The following is a 26,448-nucleotide window of genomic DNA, read 5'->3' on the forward strand; positions in this document are numbered from 1 at the left end:
TTTGTTTAAAAAAACGTACAAGAATTTACAATTCGGATTGTGTGAAACAAAACATCAACAAACTGCAGCATTAAAATGTGCTAATTTAAAGTCGACAGTCATTGTAAAGTTGTCGCGCGGACGGCGAGAACAGGCTGTTATTAAAGCGTGTCCTGGACACACACACACACACACACACACACACACACGATGCTGGATTGCTTTTCTCTGAGCAAAGTGAGTTTATCATTTCACTCTCGTCCTCGCGCTGGGTGGGATTGTGGAGCGCGAGGTCTGACAGATGCAGTGCGCATGCGCAGAAGCCCTTCAGCACCTGCCAGTGCGCGCATTACTTCACATGTTGAACTCTCGGCTGACAATCACTCGAGTTAACATTTCATCATGAGGAGAACACACACCGAGCTCAGCTGAAGAAAACACACACCGAGCTCAGCCGAGGAGGAACACGACAGATTCGTCATCCGACACTTTTTCAGGATTTATACTAACAATGCTTCTGAGAAAAACACTGCTTTCGTGAAAGTTAAAGCCGAATTACGCTTGACTTGGACTTGTTTGTCGCGCGCGCCAGAATGAAGCACTGATCCTGAAGGAACGCTTTTCCTTGTTGTTTTAACTTCGCTGACTTTAATCTCCCGTGGGTAAGTGCCAGTTCCGTGGATTTTACCTGCACAGGTGCATCATGTCCAAGCCCATGGATCACGTGAAGCGCCCAATGAACGCGTTTATGGTGTGGTCCCGCGCGCAGAGACGGAAAATGGCCCAAGAAAACCCGAAAATGCACAACTCTGAGATCAGCAAGAGACTGGGCGCGGAGTGGAAACTCCTGACGGAAGCCGAGAAGCGGCCGTTCATCGACGAGGCGAAGCGGCTGCGCGCGATGCACATGAAGGAACACCCCGACTACAAGTACAGACCCAGACGAAAGCCCAAGACTTTAATGAAGAAGGACAAGTTCGCGTTCCCGATGGCGTATAACCTGGGCGAGCATGAGGCGCTGAAGGTGAGCGCGCACCCGGGCGGCGTGCCCGAGTCTCTGATGAGCAACGCGGAGAAAGCGCGCGTGTTCTTCAACCCGGCCATGGCCAACCCGTACTCGTTCTTCGACCTCGGGTCCAAAATGCCCGAACTCTCCCCGCCGTTCTCCTACGCGTCTCCGCTGGGCTACCCGAGCGCGGGCACGGCGTTCTCCGGGGCCCACGCGCACTCGCACCCGTCACCGGGGAACCCGGGGTACATGATGCCGTGCACCTGCTCCGCGTGGCCGCCCGCGGGTCTCCAGCCCCCGCTCGCCTATATACTCCTGCCCGGGCTGGGCAAGCCGGGCCTGGACCCGTACCCGCTATGAGCCCGGGACACCGGGGGAAAAGTTTTTAAATGTGAAATGAATGAATGACTACATGCAATACACGCGGAGCAAAGCTGAACATGTGATAAACGAGACATCACGTGTGTGTGTATCATGATTAGGTGGAAATTAAAGACGAAGGACTGTGCTGAACGAGTGCTCTTATCAATGTGAATAAATCTGTGAGAAATAATAAGACGCCACGGTGAGAATAACCTGTTGACTCTGTACTGTGTGTCGCTATTGCAGGCCGATGCTGTACGTGATGCATTGCTGTTCTGGAGGAAAAAAGTGCATTGTTTTATTTTGAAACTCAATCTTAAAGAATCCCGTTTTTTTTTTTTTTTTTTTTTTTTTTCTTCTCTTCAGTCTTGTTGCTGTAAATGTGTACAGTTTTATTAAACCACATCTAGTTAGTGCTCTAAACACCGGAGCTCTCGGACTAGAAATCAGATATTTGGAGTTTCGATTCTACTATTTCATGGATGTATAGCCTATGTAATATTTATTGTTAATTCAGTCAGTGAACCCTCTGTTGGCCGCGGGACACGCCGTGATCCATTGATATTTGCACAGCGGGAGAACAGGAGCACTTATAAGTGTAATTTAATGAAAAGAAACACATGAAATAACAAGATTTCTGAGGGTTATTCTACATCACAGATCAATCATGCGTTCACGTAAAGAAGTCAGTCCGGTTTTTTACTAACTCGAAGTGAAATTGTATGTTATATATGTTTTGCATAATTCCACTTATATGTACTTGAAATGCCTATCGTTCATTTATTGAACAAGGGGGATATAATAAAGCGAATGCGGAAAAAGAAATTGCTCTGTAGTTCTTGAACAAGATTTGTATCTGAAAGCCTTTCCTCGGTCGGAGCAGGTGAAGTGTAAAGTTTCCTCTAAAGGACGCTTTTGTTCAGGCTTTGAATAGAATTACTCAGAATTCTAAAGCAAGTCTTTGTAATCAAGAGCCAAAATCCTGATTTATCACAACTCGCATCATGAATAGGAAGGAAGATAAAGCTGAGGAGTTTCGCTACTTTTAATCCATACAAGCAGAAAAACGAAACCGTTCAGGCACTTAGTCGAGGCCCAAGCAGGAAAAAATAAAAGGATTTTATGTGATTAAATTGTTCTTTAATTCTGACACATCGAACTCGAGTCTAATCTCCTCTTTTCTCACATATATGCTCCGCGTCGGGTCCTTCTTAATGTAAACCGCTCTCGTAGATTACATTAAGAAGTTAATTCATATGCTCAGACCAATTATGCAAAACTAATTTGGACTGTCCAGGGATAATTACCTTCGCCACGGTTAATTGAATCTTTTATTCTCCATTGTAAGCGCGCGATCGCGGCTCTCCGGGAACTTCCGGTTGGGCTTTAGAGAAATGACCCCGTTTCACTGGTTATGAACTGACTAATCATCAAATCACGGGCCTGTGTGGATATTAATATGCAGGCTATTTACAGGAGAACAAGTCAACAACGAGTTACTAATTTTGACGCACGTTATTTTGTATTGTTTGCAACATCAGTAAACTATTAAATATGAGTGTGTGTGTAAATGCCTTTCCACTGAAATATGTGCAATGCTGTCCTTAAACACGATCATTTATTCTAGTGTTTAATAAGTGAAAATGTGCTGTTGGTGCGTACATGATTTAATTCTACCCTTACAGTGAAATATTAAACATTTATTTAGCACCTTTTACGGTTCCTGACTAAAGCATTTTCTAGGTTTTCTCCCGAACAAGCAACATTAGTAAAGCTGAGCGTCTCAGTCGAAGGTCGCCGCTCCTCAAAATGACCACTTCCCCTTTTCCCTCTTTCCCTCTTTCCTCGGTTCTCCGCTTCACTCTGGGGAAAAGAGGCCCGGACTGAAAGAACTTTGTCTCCCTTCACAGGAGCGTTTAGACAGTCGAGGAGGTTTTGTCCGGGACAAACCCTGAGTTGCGAGGCCTTTGTGAGCCTGTTGTTTGTTGAAGTGGAGCTCAGCAAAAAGCGCCGGCTTTCTCTCATTGTGCTTAAAGCAATCAGTGGTATTTGGAAAACTGTTAGCATTGTGCACTTCTTCTGTGTTCATTGTTGAGGATTTCTTTTCACAAGGTTTTTTTTCTTCCCCCCCTTTTTTCCGAGCGCTCCAGCTGGCCGAGTGAATAGCGCTCGATGTGAACACGCTTTGTCCCGCGAGTCCTTCAAGTAGCCCACACTGAATAGACTGAGTTGACACTGGATGACAGTGAAACAACATAATAAAAAATACATGAGCGCATGAATGGAGCCAGGCGCATAAATAAATAAAATGGGTGACCAAAACTGGATAAACTGAATGACAAAATGGTGAAAGGGGAACAAAAAGATATTTAACACGGCAGATTAGCATTAGAAAGCCATCGACAAAGCAGAACAATTGATGAATGCGTTTACAGGCCAAGAAAGGAATGAACTAAATGGCTTTTGAATAGATATGTGCTTCTTGTTTCTGGAAAGCAGATCCAATGGGAAAGGTAGAGACGCGACGGCATGAGAAAACCTTCTGACGGCTGGAAGAATGTTTGCAGAAAGCAAAGGTTACGAGTGTAGCCGAGGTAAGTGTAGAGATGTGCCGAAATATTCCCAGCTGTCATCGGGACATTTACAGAACAACACCCCGAGTTACTCCGTTTCTGTAAATCATTATTAGAATGAAGTTCAGTGATTTGCTCAGAAACACAGCATTAGAGATGGAGGACGGGGATGTTTCGGTGGGTTTCACACAACATCGATGGTATCGGATCACAGACGAGGAAAAGCCACGTTTATCCGGCCTCACAATCCTTTGAGGAACTGAACACGGACGATTGCTCTTAAAGCGCTCATTGATTTTTAGCGATTTGATCCTTTTCAGCCTCGATAAACACTCCAGCCGTGATAATAGAGGTTTCCGCTTATGACCCAAAAACCCTTCGACACGGGACAGATCTGAGTCCGGAGTGTAAGCGAGCGGAGACACGGGACAGATCTGGAGACACGGCAACACCTTCACACTGAGAGCGAGGCCTGAAGCGGAGGAGAAGAGAGAACTGTACAGTGAATGACATGCGTTTGCACTTCTGAAACCGTTCTAGAATGAAGTACAGCTGATAAATCATGCACATATCTGACCATGATTTATTTTTTGGCCACTTGTTGCAAGTAATTGATCAATTTCTGCTGCCAAACATTAACAAGAACATCCTTCTGTCCTCACCGCACATTATTACATATTACAGAAATACAGAAATGAAGACGCCTCCATGTAGAAGAATAAGTCGTCTCCTTTATTTCTACAGCGCTTTATAGATTGTGTCAAAGAACACAGAAGTAATGATCATGATAATAACAGAAAAAGGACAAGAGTGTCATTATTCAGATCGATTCAGTTCAGCGTCGATCCAGTAAAACTCATAACAATCATAAAGTTTAGCATCTGATGAAACTGATGCTGTGATCTTGAGACGGAGGACCGCGAGAGAAGCTCCGGATGCATCAGACAGAATATCATATAAGATACGAGTCTAATCTTTCATGTTGGTGGTAAAATACTGAACACATAATAACAAAAATGTAAAAATAAGAGAATACGTTTTAAGATGTTAAATTGTGCATGAATAATAGATCCCGGATGGAACTCAGAGTCCGATGGGAAACTGGAAACGAGTTCTGTGAATGTTTGGTCGGATAACTCCGATCTTCCAGAACTGGTGATGTAATTCCCTGTCATTCTCCCTGAGAGAGAGAGAGTTTACCACATCTCTAACCCTGCCTGACTCCACCAGCTCATTTAAGGCCATTAAAGTGTGAACGAGTGTGTCCTGCAGGCCTGTGTGTGTGTGTGTGTGTGTTTATGGGCCGACGGACTGTATTACCTGTAATCTCAGACACATTTCCTTCCTTCAGTTTGAGGGCAGAAACACTAAATTATCTTGCGCTGACGTTAGCTCCACATCTGGACGTGTCGAATCGCAGCTCCAGAACTCGTGTGTGTGTGTGTGTGTGTGTGTGTGTGTGTGTGTGTCGCTCAGCCCTCGGTCACTAGCACACATCACAGAACTCGTGTGTGTGTGTGTGTGTGTGTGTCACTAGCACACATCACAGACACGCTCGCAGAAACACTTCTGAAAACTCCACACTTTAAACAGCAAGTGTGTGTTCAGGTATTGAGGACTATAATCCACGAACAGCAGCAGAAACACAGCATGAGACGCGACACACACACTCTTTACCGGGAAGCAGTGCATTGTGGGACGCTCCTGTGTACACATCGTCAGGTGTGAGACGCATTAAAAACAGTAAATAAATATGAATATTTACACGCTTGAGAGCGGCTCTATAGAACTCTGAGATAATGCAGAATAATGTCATGTTTAACAGCTTATTTTAAAATGATCTGTTTAATTTTTATAATCTATTTAAAATAAAAATTAATCGAACAAAATGAATGAATTAAAACTAAATGCATAAAGATGTCATGATGATGGAGCCACTAAAGCTTCTGTAAAGTTTCATAGAGAAGATGTTGAGTTCAGGAAATCTGGCCTTCGCTTCTTAAACTGAAATGCCTTTATTTTAAATATAGAATATCAAAAATCAATCATCTCTATCTTCAACTGCTAAATAAAACTGCAGAATATTTGCAGTATGTTGGCGCTGTTTTACATTATTTACAGGCATTATTAAAGGCTTTTACGGTGAAACATGAGCATCTGTTCACATGTTCGCACATTAACATGTCCTCTGAGACTGAAGGTGTTTGTCAAGCGAGTGTGAGATATTGAGTCCGCTGATGGTAATATTGAGTCCGCTGATGGTAATATTGAGTCCGCTGATGGTAATATTGAGTCCGCTGATGGTAATATTGAGTCCGCTGATGGTAATATCGAGTCCGCTGATGGTTTTGTTCTGCGCCGGAGATCATATTAATTCTGCTTCTGATGTGGAATGTTTGAGTGAGAAATAGAAATGATGAATGTGAAGTTTTGGCCCGAGGAAGAGTCAGATAAGAGCATTCCCGAACCTTGAACACGCTGTCAATGAAGAAGATTATTCTCATAATGAGGACGACTGGATCCCGAACTCCCACAGGATTCCTGCAAGCCTTCATCATCATCATCATCATAATACTGATTATTATTGTTGGAAAAAAAAAAATCCTCACTGGCTTCAATTTGTTCGGCTTCATTTATTCATATTTCAACAGGATTATTTAAGCAAGGCCTGAATCCCACATTATCACTTACATACGGATATAAACATATGGATTAGCCCTACAGCATTCCTTAATGCTAATCTCTTACAGTACACGGAATATATATATATGTATCATAATCTATATTTCAGCAATATGGGACTCAAAGCCGAATATAGTCACATCTAAAATGTGTCGCATGATCCTATTCTAGCATATCATATCCTATTCAAATTATTTATGTCATCTATCATATAATATCCTATTCTATTCAATCATATCCTATGTTATTCTATTCTATCGTATTTCACTTTCTTCTATTCTATCCAATTTTATTCTATTCTGTTCTTTCACATATTCTACTCTATCATATCAAATTATTCTATCATAGCATCATATCATATCCTATTCTATTCTATCAGATCATGTCATATTCTTTTATTCTATTCTATCATAAATATTCTATTCTATTCCAGTCTCAGCTGGAGGTCTGTGACCCAAAACTGCTTATTGTCACAAATAATAATTTGAAACCAAACATTTTATATATAAATAAGCTTATAAACTCAGGGGTAGAAAACACTTTCAATAGTTTTAGCTGTTAATGTCTAACATGATGCATCCGTTATATATATATATAGCTAACTTGGTAATATGACTATTTAGCCGAGTGCTTGTAACCAATTCACCACTGGATCATTATATTTTATACATCTTATGACATGCAAAATATGTGAAAATCTGCATATATACTATTTAATAAAATAAAATAATATGCATATATTATATTTCTATATGTTTTATGACAGAGTTATTGAGCTTGCAATCTCTTAAACACTCTAATAAATGTCATTTTCTTGTAATTTTCTACAGCAACTGAAAGCACATATTAAAGGCCCGGTTTGTGCATAACTGGAACAAACACTGTAATAACACACTTCATCTATTAGGAACAAACACTGTAATAACACACTTCATCTATTAGGAACGCTGAATAATAATAATAATAAAGTCCATAGTGGGAATCACAGCAAATATACACGTGAGGATAGTCGCAGAAATACCGAAAACAATGATTAAAAAAAAACACAATTCAATACAACACCGACGTATTGATTTAAAGAGAAACTGCATGTTATTTATGACACACTGTGAATATGATGATCATATGAATCTTTCAGATCAGATCCACAATTAAAGTGTCGCTGTGTTTCTCAGAGAAAAGGGTTCGCGAGCGGCTCATGAATTGCTAAACTTGTTTGCTTTTCTCCGTTGTGTTTCTCGACACGTCACTCGTCACTGTCAGCAGGGAAAACTTTTCCAGAAACTTCTCCATCACACACACCGGAACGCCGTGTTGGGATTGATCTTCGTGAACTCGCTGCTAACCCTCGAGTGTGTTTGAAACCTGGAATACCCTTCAGCCTCTCCAGCACACACTCATTCAGAAACACACACATTCTGACTTAAACTGGATCATTAGGATGAAACCAGCACAGAAATATCCTCGTGTGTGTGTGTGTGTGTGTGTGTGTGTGTGTGTAAACGCAGTCATTAGGCTGTTAATGTCAGACTCATTGCTCCGCACTGTCACTCGTAACACTCCTCCTGATATTAGTTTAACAAATGCAGTTTGATGCGGGAGAAATAAATGTTCAAGCGCTCATGTTCAGGTATTGAATCTCTGCACATCTGTGTGTTTCGGTAATTTGATTTACAATCAGAGGTGACAGACTGGTGGATCCGGTCGAGATAAAGGGGGGGTGGGGGGTAGAGAGAGGGGGGGGGGGTAGAGAGATAGAGAGAGGGGGGGGGGGGGTAGAGAGAGAGAGAGAGAGAGAGAGAGAGAGAGATATTAACACTACCTCAGGTATGATACTCAGGTCTTGTCAAAATGATGCTATATATACATTGTAAAAGTATTTAAATGTGTATTCAATCTTGTAAAGTTCCTGTGCTGAAATATCTCTATTTAATTAAAGATCTGCTGTGCGTGTGATATGATAATGACCCATTACTGATCGGAGAACAGTTAAAGCGAATCAACAGTTGTCGAGTTTGAGGCATTATTGAGAAACTCAGAAACCACTTCTGAAACATCTGACATTACGTGTGTGTGTGTGTGTGTGTGTGTGTGTGTGTGTGTGTGTGTGTGTGATATACAGTCAAACCTAAACTCATTCACACACCTTCAACATTTCTCACATTATCACAGTTTATTCGCTATAGTTTAGAAAACGGTAATAAAATCTGAGCAGAACTCAGTTGATATTTGACTGGTTTTGTCCGTCCTTCTGTTAGACTGTCTCACACATGAATTATGTTGAATATCTGTCAGCTGTTAAATTTAACTACACAATTAGATAATACCAGTTTAGCTCAACCAATCACCAAGCAATGCTTCATTGTGTTCAGTCTGTGTGTAAAAAGAGCATTAGCAATTAAAGAAAACACACTTCAGCAAAACATGATCAGCTCAAAGTGTCTTTATCATTTCTGCTCCCAGTGTCACTGGTAGTCTCTGTATGAAGAGTTATTGGGTATAATATGTCACAGTTTACTTTATTTTGCTCTCCTCACTCACATAATGAAGTATAGTGTCCTGATCACACTAGTGAAAATTAAAAAAGATATCTAAAATGATATCCGGTGTCTGAATAATTTTTGGTTTGACTGTATTGAATGCATGTACTTGTTTGCATAATGTAATCTTTTTATTAGCATTTTATACTGTTGGCTCTTTGACATATCGCTGCTGGATAAAAGCGTCGGCTAAACGCAAAAATTAATTTAAATATATAGTTATTATTTATTGTTGAACATTGAAGTGCATTTAAACATCCGGATCACGTTCCGATGCTTCTTCTCATCGTCACTGTAAATGCTGAAGTGAGAATAACAGTGTGTGTGTGTGTGTGTGTGTGTGTGTGTGTGTCTGTGAGAGTGTGTGTGTGTGTATCTGCTTCACTGCAGGTCCTGTAACGCTGGTGTTTGGCACACACGCCTGACCCAGATGTGTGTGTGTGTGTATGTGTGTGTGTGTGTGTGTGTGTATCTGCTTCACTGCAGGTCCTGTAACGCTGGTGTTTGGCACACACGCCTGACCCAGATGTGTGTGTGTGTGTGTGTGTGTGTGTGTGTATCTGCTTCACTGCAGGTCCTGTAACGCTGGTGTTTGGCACACACGCCTGACCCAGATGTGTGTGTGTGTGTGTGTGTGTGTGTGTGTGTGTGTATCTGCTTCACTGCAGGTCCTGTAACGCTGGTGTTTGGCACACACGCCTGACCCAGATGTGTGTGTGTGTGTGTGTGTGTGTGTGTGTGTGTGTGTGTGTGTATCTGCTTCACTGCAGGTCCTGTAACGCTGGTGTTTGGCACACACGCCTGACCCAGATGTGTGTGTGTGTGTGTGTGTGTGTGTGTGTGTATCTGCTTCACTGCAGGTCCTGTAACGCTGGTGTTTGGCACACACGCCTGACCCAGATGTGTGTGTGTGTGTGTGTGTGTGTGTGTGTGTGTGTGTGTATCTGCTTCACTGCAGGTCCTGTAACGCTGGTGTTTGGCACACACGCCTGACCCAGATGTGTGTGTGTGTGTGTGTGTGTGTGTGTGTATCTGCTTCACTGCAGGTCCTGTAACGCTGGTGTTTGGCACACACGCCTGACCCAGATCCTCTCACACTCGTCTTCTGCTCGAGGGCCACAGCGGATCCGTGCCGTTCCCTATCGCACGCTTAATGAAGATCAGCGCGCCAATATAAGTCTTTCTCACAGCAATAATTAGTGCGGATCGACTGCGACACTAATACCGGCGAGATTATAAACACTGGCATGAGCTGCAGTCAGAAACACAGAGGCTTGACATCACATTAGCACTCGGTCAACGAGTTACAACCTCACACTCCATAATCTGCTTTCCTGCACAATTACTGCCGTAATAAGTGTGTGTCGCGGGGGCTTCTGAGGGCCGTGTGTGTGTGTGTGTGTGTGTGTTACTGACACGGAGACGCTGAGATTAAGGAGCCGCTCCGGGTCCCCAAGGGCCCAGTGTCTCACTTACCTACAGATGAGCGAGAGACACTGAGAGAGAGAGAGAGAGAGAGAGAGAGACTGTGTGTGTGTGTGTGTGTGTGTGTGTGTGTATTACTCCTGAATTAGAGCTGAATGCAGAGTAGAATTTAAGGAAGAACATTTAAATATGAGGAGTTTAAAGAATTTTTATTTTTAGTATTTTAAATTCATGTTAAAATACTCTCTTTATATATATATATATATATATTAGTAATTATAGTTAATATTGTATTAATATATATTAATTATATATTAAAATGTTGTATAATACTATATTCAATATATTACAATATAAAATAATTCATATTACAATTATACAATATTTTTAATTATATTTAAAAGTTAAAAGTCACATAATAAAGACATTTACATTCTGATGTAAATAAATTAATTGGCCCCTAAAGAAACAACACATTCAAATATATTTATTTAATTCATATATTTAATAGTATAATATATAGTATATGCTGTATATATATATATATATATATATATATATATATATATATATATTAATAATATTTAATACGCATTACATTTAAAATCTCTTTTTCAAATAATAATTCATTACATTAATCTGTATTGCTGTATTTATCCCGAAGGCCACCTGAGGACTTCTAAACTAATTCTAGTCGTGTTGAACTAATGACATTCCTAAATGTTTCTGGATTCCAGTAAAACCCGATTCCACAGGCCAAAAAATCCAGTTCAGTTCAGAATCCCGAGTCTGGAGCCAGAACCGAAACCCAGACCGTTCTCTCCAACACGAGAGACGAAGAGCTCCAGGAAAGAGAATGAAGTATCGAGAAGAATGAGGCGACGAGGAGCGTGGAGACGAGTAGAAGAGGCACACACACACACACACACACACTCTCTCTCCCGGTTCCATTCTTCCGCTCGGCGCTGGCAGCACGGAAAGGCTAAGCTGGGAGCTGTAATGTCATTAAATTGCAAATGCTTTTTTTCCTCCCCTGCCGACACACACTGTTTACTTATCTGGCAAAAACATATGTTGGAAGGAATCCGTTAAATTCTGCCCATTGCCTTGGGTGAAAGTGCAATAGAAACGGACCCACTGAGCACCTTCAGTTGTCTCCTGTTAGCACTTCTTCTTATCTACAAGGCCGCTTAGCAGCAAACCCGCGCGTTCAATGAAAACTGAAGATACAGCGCGAGATTAGCGAGAACAGTGAGGGTCATCCCGGCGCAAATCATTCCCACTCCCTCCTTTTCCATCTGCATAAATGACTATTTTTAAGGCATCTCTCGCGCCTGTATATTTTTCCCACTCTGTCACACATTTAATTTCACGCCCCGTGTTCTGAATATGCTTAAATGCATATCTGCGATGCACCTTTAAGCCCAGGGAAAGAGGAGTCTGGGGGGGGTGGGGGGGGGTCGTGCCGAGAGATGCCGGGAAGGGCTCGCCAAAATTAAAGATAAAATGGTGTGATTTGCACTACAAGTCTATTACTTTATGGCATTTACATAAAGTTTACCTCTGCAATTCCACCAGTTTTTCTTCCTCTTCTTTCCGGACCTTCTTCCCGTCGATCGAGCTCATATAAATATGTATAAATCTTTGTTTGGGGGGAGGGCAGAATTCCCGAATCGACGGAAAGTTTGAAGGGCGTGAGCGGAGGATCTGCGTATTACCCACAATGTCCTGCGGCCCGTCTCGACACAGATCGGCTCAGAGTCGGTGTTATTGATCCGATCGGATTTCACTGATGGGAGAATCTGAAATTAGATCTTCTGGTTTCTGAGCTGTTCTTATCTATTTATTTGTTAATATGTGTGTTTTTTGTTTATTTTCTGAGCAGTTTTGATTGATTGATTTATTGATTGATTAATTGACTAATTGATTGAAATATTTATTTATTTCTGAAAAGTATTTATTTATTTGTTCTCTCACTTAAAATATTGTTATTCCAAGTTAATTATGTTGTTTGTTTTTTTGTTAATGTGTCATTTGTTTTTTCCTGAAAGAGTATGAAAAGAAAATCGATAGTCCACTTTAGACATTCTACTAACTATAAGTAATTTGCAACTACATGTCAACTAACTCAGAGTATTAGTAGACTGTTAGGTTCAGGTTAGTAGAATAGTAGTTAGTAGAATGTCTGTTGAGGAGCATCAAAATAAAGAGTAACCCTAAACCTGAACTGCTCTATACTGCATGTCATTTGTCTCAAACATCTGAACACATCTAAGCTCTGAGCAAAGACAGAGTAAAGGTCAGGGTTGGGGTTAGGGTCAATGTTAGGGTCAGAGTAAAGGTCAGGTTCAGGGTAAAGGTCAGGGTTAGGGTAAGGACAAGAGATTGGGATATTCAGATCATGCTGCTTTTATCATCTAGATAAAGGTCAGGGTTAGGGTCAGGAATTAAAGGTCAGGGTTAGGGTCAGGGTTATCCTGCGATTGGCCCGACAGGTCGGTGAGGAGAGAGATTGGGATATTCAGATCACACTGTTCCTCTTATTGTCAGGGTAAAGGGCTTGGTTAGGGTCAGGGTAAAGGTCAGGATCAAGGTCAGGGTTAGGCTCATTTCAGGGTAAAGGTCTGGGTAGAGGTCAGAGTTAGGGTCAGGTCTGGGTGATAGGTCAGGGTTAGGGTCAGGGTAAAGGTCAGATCAGGGTAAAGGTCAGGGTAAAGGTCAGGTCAGGGTGATAGGTCAGGGTTAGGGTCAGGGTAAAGGTCAGATCAGGGTAAAGGTCAGGTCAGGGTAAAAGTCGGGTTGGCGAGGAGAGAGATTGAGATATTCAGATAATGCTGCTCTTATTGTCTAGGTAAAGGTCAGGGTTAGGGTCAGGGTAAAGGTCAGGATCAAGGTCAGGTTTAGGATCTTTTCAGGGTAAAGGTCATGGTTAGGGTCAAGGTAAAGGTCAGGATCAAGGTCAGGGTTCGGGTCAGGGTAAAGGTCAGGATCAGGCTCATTTCAGGTTAAAGGTCATGGTTAGGGTCAGGTCTGGGTAAAGGCCAGGGTTGGCCAGGAGAGAGATTGGGATATTCAGATCACGCCGCTCCTCTTATTGTCAGGTCAGGGTTAGGATCAGGGTAAAGGTCAGGATCAAGGTCAGGTTTAGGGTCAGGTCAGGGTAAAGGTCAGGGTTATGGTCAGGTCAGGGTAAAGGTCGGGTTGGCGAGGAGAGATATTGGGATATTTAGATCATGCTGCTCTTATTGTCTAGGTAAAGGTCAGGGTTAGGGTCAGGGTAAAGGTCAGGATCAAGGTCAGGGTTAGGGTCAGGGTAAAGGTCATGGTTAGGGTCAGGTCTGGGTAAAGGTCAGAGTTAGGGTCAGGTCAGGGTAAAGGCCGGGTTGGCGAGGAGAGAGATTGGGATATTCGGATCACGCCGCTCCTCTTATTGTCTGGCTGATCCGCGTATGAATACTCTGCCTCCTGCTTCCCAACAGATGAGAAAGGCTTAGGAGCCGCACGCCTTTCTCTCCACTCGCTTTTTATTTGCAATTAAATGCATTTCAAATGGAACAACTCTACAGAAAGCAATTTCGATAAGAGAAGAAAAAGCCATTGCTTTTCCCACCTCCATTGTTGGAGTTTCTGCATTTCATCCGCATTCTGCCATGTGAAATTGCACAATCAAAAACATATCTGGACAGTGGATGTGCCTCAAAAATTTAATAGTCCCATATTGAAAATTAAATTGCATCTTAGAAATCATTTAAGCCTTTTTCTCGTTTTCTTTCATCCATTCCTGCGCACTTTTCCCTTTGACTTTTGACTAGCGACAAAGGTCCTAATTGTATTTCGCTAAAACTGAAACGTTATATTTCCCTTTTATTTTCCGCCCTGGCCTGATGGATAAAGGGAGGATACTGGAGTGAGTGGCATCTGGTCACGTCGAGCCGTCGTGTGTGTGGAGCGTCTCCTCCCCGATTGGAACATCTTTGAGGGATTTCTGAAGCTGTAAATATCTCCAACCCTCTCTTACAAGCTTTACCCCGCAGCACTTTGTAAGTTATCTTGGCTTGTGCCTCCTCTATGGCATTATGCTGAAATGTAAATCTCTAAGCTGGAGATGTGGGTGTGACCGTGGCGCTCCGGAAAGCCAATCCTGTGTGGATTTCTTGGAGCCGTCGGAAAAGCTTCAGTTAAGCGACGCAGGAATCGGCCTCTTCCATGTCCAAGAAATGTGATTTTAGTGCTGCTAATTTCACATGTTCTGAAGAAACACCAGCGGACGGTTTATCCCACAGTGTGTCGGTCGCTCGACTCGACTGGAAAATGGCAAACCATATTTATGATTAAAATTAAATAATCAATTTAAATATTAAATAAATAGCATACATGGTATGGAACTTAAAGGCACAATATGTACGAGTTTTGGAATAAAAAATCAATAACCACTAGAACAGAGTAATATATTTTGTTGACTTGTGTACTCACATTATTCTAAATGTCTCCAGCAATGTTAAATCCAGAGAAATCCGCAGTTTTAGCCGGTGTAACGTCCGAGTTTGCGTCGCCGGTCAGTGACGTCATTTTACCCTCGATTTCAGGACGCCAAAGATGCTTTAATATATTATGCGTTTTATTAGACACGTGAGCAACTGTTTGGACACATTTATCGACAGAAAACTAGTCATCGTTATATAGATCAACACGATTAGTCTGATTGTTTGAATCTCTTGAGTTTGTACCTCAGAAACAACAGTATTCTGTCAAGGGTCTAAGATTGTAAATCAGAGAGAGCTTTATTTGTGGAAACAGTAAAACAGTGTTTTCTCCACTATACAATATATTTTAAAATGTATTGTATTTACAAAAAGTCATCCAGCTTTTATTAAGATATTGTAATATCAATCTAGCTTACTGCAAAGTAGAGTAACGTTATTATAACATTGCCTTTTTTAGTATGATTTTTTGTATCGATCATTTTGGTATGTATTTTTAGTATGATTGTTTTGAACAAGTAAAACAATTACTCCACAATTTTAATTCATCAGATAGATGACCTGTATGAGTAGTAATTCAACACTCGTGGCTGTTTCATTGGAATGAGATAAATCATGTGAATTTAAGTGATTAAACGCAGGAAAGTTCAGGGAAGAAGGAGAATGCTAAACTTAACTTTAACTGTAAAATAAACATAGCAGCAGCAGCGGCGACACACATAATAAATACCCTGCTTCGTAACACAGTAACATTAATAAAACTGCATTAAATTAACTCAAAGTCCTGTCGGATATATTAATAAATTAAAATTCTTTGCAATTTAGAATAGAATATATGCACACAACTGATTAATAGTTTGGTGTCTGTAAGATTTGTTAATGTTTCTGAAAGAGTCTCTTCTGCTCAGCAAAGCTGCGATTATTTGATCAAAAATACAGTAAAAATAATGAAATATTCCAGTGTAAATCAGCTGTTTTCTATGTGAATATATAGTAAAGAGTAATTTATTCATGTAATCAAAGCTGCATTTCAAAAAACTACTTGTACTACTTATAGTCTATATATATATATATATATATATATATATATATATATATATACACACATTTATGTACGTTGGATGAAATGATATCCAAACCAAGGTGATTATACTATAAATGATCGGATTTGAGCCACTGAGTGTCAATCATTAACTCAATGTGTAACAGAGTTCTGCTGCCCTCTAGAGGCTGTGTTCACAACACAAAATACTCCATTTATACAAACATTTGTATCAAATTGCTTCTATATAAGAAGCATGTCTTAAAGGATAATACTGTCATGTTTAACAGGTTATTTCAATTAATAGTAAAGAATGTTTACGAGCTGTTTAATTCATAAAATAGAATTAAATTAAATATGAATTAAAACTAAATCCATATAAGGAACTCCTAAAAGGTTCTGTATTCGAAGCCTTTACAGTTTCACATAGAGCCTTTTCTGTAAGAGTGAGTTCGAATTTTCTGAATGACCTACAGCTATTTACTGTTTACATGTGCATTATATAACACAATACTAATTATACATTTTTTATTTTTTTATTATTATGTATTTACCACAAAGCACCTAACTGCCAATTTCTAGTGAAGAATAAATTAGTGATTAATAAACTTTCTGCACACATGAACTGATTGGCTAAATGCTCTAAGATTTTATATTTAAACAAAATTTAATTTAAAATACAAAATAAATAAATCCTCTTAAGGTTGTAAACCCGGTGCCGGGATCAGAATTGCGTTATTACGATTGTCCTTCAATATTTATAGGTCCTGATGAAACATTAAGTCATATGTGATATCATTACAAAGCTTAGACCCTCTACTTTTCACACAAAACCATAATTGTTTTATTAATTTTACATATCGCAGCATTATAATGTTTCATTTCCAGTTTTTGCAACGAATACCGTCTTGTCTAATACCGTCCCGTCTAATCCACCGTCTTGTCACTCACAACCAATTCAACCAAAACTCGTCAAAACACGTGATCGCGGATATCCGGATGATGACGAAGCACGATTCAAATAAAAGCTGGGGCACGTTCAAAACGGTGCGCAACGTTTTTTAAACAGAAGCGGTGATGCGTTGAACACACTGTTCTGATGACGCAAGAGCTGCAACTATGGCAGCTGAGAAGGCCATTCTTTGGCCTTTATCTACAAATAAAGTCAGTATGTGAGGCTAAATAGATGTGTTTTAGTCTGAATTAGGTAAGATGTGTGCTTCCATTTCAGTTTCAGCAATCCCTTCACTCGACTGGGATGTTCTCTTTTGTTCTGGGCGGCAAGTGCAGTAACTGTGACATCGGGCATATTTTGTAGTATTAAACACATATTTATACCGACTTCATCAGGCTCAGAAAGTTCTTCACAAAGAACACAAAGAATGGCCTTCTCAGCTGCCATAGTTGCAGCTCTTGCGTCATCAGAACAGTGTGTTCAACGCATCACCGCTTCTGTTTAAAAAACGTTGTGCAACGTTTTGTCGGGGCTGAACACACTGTTCTGAATGGAAAGGCACACATCTTACCTAATTCAGAGTAAAACACATCTATTTAGCCTCACATACTGACTTTATTTGTGGTTCATACTGTTTTAATACCCTGTATTTTCTTTCTCATTTTTAGGAAAAGCACTTAATTACCATTGATTATTTCTATACCAAATGTCATACACTTGCAATGAAGCTAAAAATATAAACAACTACATCATTATGTTGATATCCTATATTTTTACAATAAAACTTACGACAAACATGTCTTCTAATATCCTCAGTTGTTGCGTATACCGAGCTGCATCGAACACATTTGTAAATTACTTTCCTTGAACCCATTGTGCGAGTTCACTTTAATACCGCGTGCTTTATATACATGTTGCTGCTGATTGGACTGCAGTTCTGACACACCCACCAAACAAGAGAAAACGTATCTCAAACCCCGTTGCACACCGGTGCACGCCGTTTCCAGGAAACATGACGTTCAACCCGGAAACCGTAGCAAAACGTTGCGCACCATTTTGAACTTGAACGTGCCCCAGATCACACTGTGTTGAGTATTGAGCGGTGAAACTGCAAAAATGGCACCAAATTAACGTTTTTGTCGGAGCTGAGGTTGGTTTTGGATAAATGGGGACCTTTTAGATTCCAAAAAGCCTTTATGCCTCCCTTTAGTTTTATAAAAATAACTTTTGGACCCGAAATGGTATGATTTTTTCCAGTCTTTGCTGCCAACTGGTGGATTAAAACAAAACTTGCAAAAGAATGCCAGATCACTCAGAGCCTTAGATGTGCACTTTCAAAGATAAGATCCAAAAACAAAAACACCAAAAGTGTCCAGGTTTTTATATTTTGGAGACATACAATAATATTACATTACATTACCGTTCAATAATGTGGGCTCAGAAAGATTTTCTAATGATTTTGAAAGAAGTCTCACCAAGGCTGCATTCAAATTGCGCAAATTGAAATAAAAAATTGAAAATACGCCCAATGGAAACATATCAATTTCGCAAAAACTCCCATTTATCGCAAAAAAGTTTTACGCCCACATGAGGAGGTTTTTCAGGCAATTCGAAAAAGAAATATTTTGCAAAACTGCAATGGAAACAGTTTTTGCGCATTTACAGGTCACCTGACGTAGATGGACAGAAGACAAGATTGGACAGAAGACGAGACAGAGTTCTTTATTAAATTCATATAAGACAAAAGAATTACAGGAATAATGGATTCTAAACCTCAAATAAATGTCACAGTCAAGACCTGGAAGCAGATCTGAGGGAGAAACACCCAGAAACTCCTCATATGTGCCGCTCACAGTATAATAAGGGTCGTTCCTCACCATTAATGCTTGGAAAACACACATACATCTCCTTTGATTAATAATAATGGCTAGTGCAGTGGCTGGGATATAGTACATAAACCTACCAACGTCTGTTGCCATGGTTTTTGGAATGATTTTACTTTTCATGAGAGGAAAAATTTAAAGGGGTCATATAATGTCATTTTTGTACAAGCTAATGTGATTCTTTAGGGTCTAAATGAAAAGTTTGTAATGTACTTTAATTAAAAATTCTCATTAGTATTGTAAGAAAACACTACCTGGTCAAAAACAGCTGTTTTCAGCACGCCGTTTAAGTGCATGTGTCTTTAAATGATAATGAGCTTTGCTCACTCTGCCCCTCTGTTCTGTGCGTACACCGTTTGTAACACTTACACAATAACCATAACGCGTTGTTTATTATAAACATGGGATTATGAATTATATTGAGAACGTCATACATAGAAAACATGCTGTAATGTACCCTGAGTGTAAAAATAGCCGCATTTATCATGAAGCATGCAGCAAGCGATTTGCAAAGATTAATATAAAGGTTAATAAAACGTTACACTCACTTCTTCTTCTGGAGGTGCAGCAGGAACACGAATAGTTGGTACCGATCCTTTTTTCAGGAGCAGCTTCTTAGTAAAACCAGCTTTATACTGCCCCTCGTTTGTAAAGCAGTCTGATGTGTGAAATGATTCGCACAAATATGAAAGCATTGACGTTGATCGTGGGGAATATTCCCTTCGAAAACAAACTCAGCCACTGCTTCTTCAGCAATTCGGATTTAGGAACATCAAAATGACTGCTGTGTTCGTTATTACACCCAAGAACACCACAATCGCTTAGATGCCATTCTACTCAGTGCTCCAGCTATCAGCAATGAACGCGCCGGTTGGCGCGAGCTATGATTGACAGCTCGCTCACGAGGGCGGGTCTGTGTTGAAACGCTGCTGTCAATCAACCATTGTGGGAGGGGCGTCGATTTTGTGACGTCACAAAATCGAACAGCTTGATTCAGGAGAGGGGGAAACATATAAGAAGATTAAAAAAAAAACACTGGATGGATTTTTATCATTTTATGATGGTTGTGTACAGGCACTGCCAACACACATTTCAGTACAATCAACTTGTAAAAGTGCATGTACCATTATATGACCCCTTTAAGTTTTAGTCGCATAATATCGGTTAATGGAAACGCCGTCATTTCACAATAGTTGTTTTGTCAACATTTAGAAAAAAAAAATCGCAAAAGTTACACACCTCACTGTAACACACACCTCACTGTAACAACACCTCACTGTAACACACACCTCACTGTAACACACACCTCACTGTAACACACCTCACTGTAACACACACCTCACTGTAACAACACCTCACTGTAACACACCTCTCTGTAACAACACCTCACTGTAACACACACCTCACTGTAACAACACCTCACTGTAACAACACCTCACTGTAACACACCTCAGTGTAACACACACCTCACTGTAACACACACCTCACTGTAACACACACCTCACTGTAACACACACCTCACTGTAACACACCTCACTGTAACAACACCTCACTGTAACAACACCTCACTGTAACACACCTCTCTGTAACACACCTCACTGTAACACACACCTCACTGTAACACACACCTCACTGTAACAACACCTCACTGTAACACACACCTCACTGTAACAACACCTCACTGTTACAACACCTCACTGTAACACACCTCTCTGTAACACACACCTCACTGTAACACACCTCACTGTAACACACACCTCACTGTAACAACACCTCACTGTAACACACCTCTCTGTAACGCACCTCACTGTAACAACACCTCACTGTAACAAAACCTCATTGTAACTGTGTGTTACAATGAGGTGTTGTTACAGAGAGGTGTGTGTGTTACAGTGAGGTGTTGTTACAGTGAGGTGTGTGTTACAGTGAGGTGTGTTACAGTGAGGTGTTGTTACAGTGAGGTGTGTTACAGAGAGGTGTGTGTTACAGTGAGGTGTTGTTACAGTGAGGTGTGTTACAGAGAGGTGTGTTACAGTGAGGTGTTGTTACAGTGAGGTGTGTGTTACAGTGAGGTGTGTTACAGTGAGGTGTTGTTACAGTGAGGTGTGTTACAGAGAGGTGTGTTACAGTGAGGTGTTGTTACAGTGAGGTGTGTGTTACAGTGAGGTGTGTGTTACAATGAGGTGTTGTTCCAGAGAGGTGTTGTTACAGTGAGGTGTGTGTTACAGTGAGGTGTGTGTTACAGTGAGGTGTTGTTACAGAGAGGTGTGTTACAGTGAGGTGTTGTTACAGTGAGGTGTGTGTTACAGTGAGGTGTTGTTACAGTGAGGTGTTGTTACAGTGAGGTGTGTGTTACAATGAGGTGTTGTTCCAGAGAGGTGTTGTTACAGTGAGGTGTGTGTTACAGTGAGGTGTTGTTACAGTGAGGTGTGTGTTACAGTGAGGTGTTGTTACAGTGAGGTGTGTGTTACAGTGAGGTGTGTGTTACAGTGAGGTGTGTGTTACAGTGAGGTGTGTTACAGAGAGGTGTGTTACAGTGAGGTGTTGTTACAGTGAGGTGTGTGTTACAGTGAGGTGTGTTACAGTGAGGTGTTGTTACAGTGAGGTGTGTTACAGAGAGGTGTGTTACAGTGAGGTGTTGTTACAGTGAGGTGTGTGTTACAGTGAGGTGTGTGTTACAGTGAGGTGTTGTTACAGTGAGGTGTGTGTTACAATGAGGTGTTGTTCCAGAGAGGTGTTGTTACAGTGAGGTGTGTGTTACAGTGAGGTGTGTGTTACAGTGAGGTGTTGTTACAGAGAGGTGTGTTACAGTGAGGTGTTGTTACAGTGAGGTGTGTGTTACAGTGAGGTGTGTGTTACAGTGAGGTGTTGTTACAGTGAGGTGTGTGTTACAATGAGGTGTTGTTCCAGAGAGGTGTTGTTACAGTGAGGTGTGTGTTACAGTGAGGTGTGTGTTCCAGAGAGGTGTTGTTACAGTGAGGTGTTGTTACAGTGAGGTGTGTGTTACAGTGAGGTGTTGTTACAGTGAGGTGTGTGTTACAGTGAGGTGTGTTACAGTGAGGTGTTGTTACAGTGAGGTGTGTGTTACAGTGAGGTGTGTGTTACAGTGAGGTGTTGTTACAGTGAGGTGTGTTACAGAGAGGTGTGTTACAGTGAGGTGTTGTTACAGTGAGGTGTGTGTTACAGTGAGGTGTGTTACAGTGAGGTGTTGTTACAGTGAGGTGTGTTACAGAGAGGTGTGTTACAGTGAGGTGTTGTTACAGTGAGGTGTGTGTTACAGTGAGGTGTGTGTTACAGTGAGGTGTTGTTACAGTGAGGTGTGTGTTACAATGAGGTGTTGTTCCAGAGAAGTGTTGTTACAGTGAGGTGTGTGTTACAGTGAGGTGTGTGTTACAGTGAGGTGTGTTACAGTGAGGAAGAAGGAAGAAGAAAAAATAACTACTTCTGAATGAATGTTTGAGAGAGATTAATAAGAATGAACATTCTGCCATCTTCTGGTGTTTTTATGGAGGATTTGTCAAATTATGGTCTGAAAAGAAGGCGACTGAGCAAACGTTAGTTACAAATAAAATCTCTGCAGTTATTTGTATTTATTTTTAAGTTTAACTTTTTATTCAATTTAAACAAGAAAATGTTGTTTTGTTATATGCAAAGTAATGTGCATATTCATGCATAGAAGGTAGAATAAATGTGCAAATGATTATAGAATTGGTGCTCTGTTGATTGTGTAAATGCTGAAGGGAAACACATTTATGGCACACAAGAAAAAAAAGTCCTACTTATGAAATACAAAGTCAAAATTAGTTAAAATGTCAAAATTGACCTAAAAATATCTATTTATTGTAAATTGACATTCTAAATTGAAATGATGGCAAAATTATGTGAAACAATGGCCTTTTTCATAATAAAAAAAAAAAATCATAATTTTGATGTTGCATCTCGTAATTAGCACTTAGTTTCACGTCAAAATTATAACTTTTTAACCTCATAATTTCGACTTTATGTCAGAATTTCGACTTTGTGTCTCATATATAGAACTTAGCATATCATAATTTCGACTCTCTCATAATTATGACTTACCAAAGCCTGATTTTTGTTTCTTTATGTGGCAGAAATGGGCTTCCATATCGCAGCAAAAATAAAATACAAATATAAACATCAAATACATTTACATTGTCCAAAACACTGGGCAGATTTAAAGGCAGACTGTCCAGAGCCAGTGTGACCAGAAGCAGAGCGTCTTTGTGTTTTAATATCTGAGGGAAACCCTGAACCATGGCAAACGTGTCATAATGCCAGACCAATCCACGCTTCATTTAAAACATTTTGCATTTTCTTCTCTGAAGCCTTGTGCTTTTGAAATGAAACTGAAGTGCTCTCAATTACAATCTGAAAGGCAACCTTTCTCTGAATCGACACATTAGGTTCCCTAAAACGTGTGCCGTCCGGAGAGCCATTAGCAGAACTGATGCGTTTCCATCAACATCATCATCATAATAATAATAATACGCCGTTGCTTGTTACACAGAATTAAGCATCACCTTCATCTGGATGTCCCTTTGAAATGCTATTAATCGAGAATTTCTCATTGTCGCCGCTTCAAAGGATAAGCGGAGTCCTCAGCATATTTCAGCTGTTTTTTCATCACTAAAACAATAGTGTTTTGAGCGAGGCTTCAGCGAAGTGCTCTTTCTGCCTCGGCCTCATTCAGAGGACCCTGAAGCGTAGGCCACTCACACTACAGCAATTAATGCAACTTAAATGAGTCCCATTAGCAGGCCATATTCTGCTCTCGAAACACACACACTGTCAGGCAGAAACACCCATCTGTGTGCTTTATCACACACACATCACACTGAGTCAATTAGTAATTCTATTGTGCTTCACAGTGCTGGGGAAAATAGTGTTTTCATGCATCTTTATTTTTTCTAAGTTAGGATTAAAAATAAAATAAAATTGTAGGCTATTCATAATCTTGCATTTATATATATTTTTCCAATTAAAAACAGCATTTACTTGTGATGTTCTATATAATGCTTCAAACCTGTGTGACTCAAAAAATGAATTCTTGCCTCTTGTTCGGTTTAATTAAATAAAATAAGCTAAAGTAACACAAGATTTTTTAACATTTTGTCACAACTTAATTTAATTGTGTTCAATCAACCTAATATATTTAAAACTGAAGTTTACTTAATTAATTTGTGTGAAAACTACATGAATCATTTTTGTTGACAACTACCTGGGCAGTGGATCTGTAGTTCCCAGCATGCTTTGCAAGAGACTACATTAAGAAGGTAAATTTAGGGATTAAAGTGGGAAAGATGTTGTTAGTTAATGTTAGTGTTTAATGTTCAGTTATGTTAGACACTCAGAGGACGTTCTGTAATGTTTTTGGATTGTGTGGTTATAATTATGCAGAAGAGTGACTGTGTTTAACCTCGCACTTAGACCTACATTATAATATTTATTGTTACCATGTAAAAAGTGGTTTTAATTTAATTGAACCAAGTATTTCACTTTCATTGGAAGTAACTGTCTAGAGTCCGGTTAGCTAAAATCATAATGTTGGCAATTCCATCAAGGCAAGACAAAATTAAACGTAGTTAACCTGACAAAATGATCTATATTAGGCAAATCTTTATCTAGTGGGAATGACCATTTCTTTTAAGTAGTCTTGAATAAATGAATTTAAGTTCATACAACTAGATTACAACACATCATTTCAAACTAATTAGATTTTGTTGGAAAAATTCAATTCAATTTCGTGGAAAAGTTTTCCTTGATTTAATTAAGTTTGTTTTAACAGCTTTTTTGAGTGAGTGAGTGTATGTTTATATATATATATCATAATGAAAGTCAAAGGGGTTGGAAATTGTTCTTTAAAATATCCTCTATTCAACACAAAATATCTTTAACAAGTGTCACAGCTTGCCCCAACCAGAGAGTTATGTAACCCTTCCTGAGAACTCCAATCTTCCCGTTCTAGACTGCCCTCATCAGCCGGTGACTAACACACTAATGCAGAAACATGACCCAGAGAACACCGGCATTATGACTGATAGAGCTGCTATTCCTGAGATGTAGATCTGGTGAACACTAGTTTACTGGTACTGTAGTTTACAGTTAAACAGCTTCTAACTGGGGTTAGAGATCGGGACACTCTCTGCCATTGACATGACTTGGAAAAGCCGAACTCACCCTCATGATTAAACCTCCTTGGAAATCTGCAAAGCTCAAACACCCCATTATATCTTTATTACTGTATTTCTAATAGAACACTGACAATCTGCCTAAAGCTGGAGATTCAATCCAACCTTTCTGCTGTAGTTAACTCAGCTCTCTAGCGCCACCTTGTGTTGAAGATGTAGTTAACTCAGCTCTCTAGCGCCACCTTGTGTTGAAGATGTAGTTAACTCAGCTCTGCAGTGCCACCTTGTGTTGAAGATGTAGTTAACTCAGCTCTCTAGCGCCACCTTGTGTTGAAGATGTAGTTAACTCAGCTCTCTAGCGCCACCTTGTGTTGAAGATGTAGTTAACTCAGCTCTGTAGCGCCACCTTGTGTTGAAGATGTAGTTAACTCAGCTCTCTAGCGCCACCTTGTGTTGAAGATGTAGTTAACTCAGCTCTCTAGCGCCACCTTGTGTTGAAGATGTAGTTAACTCAGCTCTGTAGCGCCACCTTGTGTTGAAGATGTAGTTAACTCAGCTCTGTAGCGCCACCTTGTGTTGAAGATGTAGTTAACTCAGCTCTGTAGCGCCACCTTGTGTTGAAGATGTAGTTAACTCAGCTCTGTAGCGCCACCTTGTGTTGAAGATGTAGTTAACTCAGCTCTGTAGCGCCACCTTGTGTTGAAGATGTAGTTAACTCAGCTCTGTAGCGCCACCTTGTGTTGAAGATGTAGTTAACTCAGCTCTGTAGCGCCACCTTGTGTTGAAGATGTAGTTAACTCAGCTCTGTAGCGCCACCTTGTGTTGAAGATGTAGTTAACTCAGCTCTGTAGCGCCACCTTGTGTTGAAGATGTAGTTAACTCAGCTCTGTAGCGCCACCTTGTGTTGAAGATGTAGTTAACTCAGCTCTGTAGCGCCACCTTGTGTTGAAGATGTAGTTAACTCAGCTCTGTAGCGCCACCTTGTGTTGACGATGTAGTTAACTCAGCTCTGCAGCGCCACCTTGTGTTGAAGATGTAGTTAACTCAGCTCTGCAGCGCCACCTTGTGTTGAAGATGTAGTTAACTCAGCTCTGTAGCACCACCTTGTGTTGAAGATGTAGTTAACTCAGCTCTGCAGCGCCACCTTGTGTTGAAGATGTAGTTAACTCAGCTCTGTAGCGCCACCTTGTGTTGAAGATGTAGTTAACTCAGCTCTGTAGCGCCACCTTGTGTTGAAGATGTAGTTAACTCAGCTCTCTAGCGCCACCTTGTGTTGAAGATGTAGTTAACTCAGCTCTGTAGCGCCACCTTGTGTTGAAGATGTAGTTAACTCAGCTCTGTAGTGCCACCTTGTGTTGAAGATGTAG

The 26,448-nt window shown here is 40.4% G+C and overlaps 1 protein-coding gene across 1 annotated transcript; it reads left to right on the forward strand.

The window, feature by feature from the left end:
• The first annotated feature begins 259 nt into the window (after positions 1 to 259).
• Positions 260 to 3,060, forward strand: sox21b (SRY-box transcription factor 21b). The gene has a single exon (XM_084420848.1). It carries the CDS (start codon positions 683 to 685, stop codon positions 1,346 to 1,348), a length of 666 nt encoding a protein of 221 aa, XP_084276974.1. The 5' UTR covers positions 260 to 682; the 3' UTR covers positions 1,349 to 3,060.
• The last annotated feature ends 23,388 nt before the right edge of the window (positions 3,061 to 26,448 follow it).

The sequence above is a fragment of the Rutilus rutilus genome, assembly GCF_951802725.1.
Source record: "Rutilus rutilus genome assembly, chromosome: 10".
NCBI lineage: Eukaryota > Metazoa > Chordata > Actinopteri > Cypriniformes > Leuciscidae > Rutilus > Rutilus rutilus.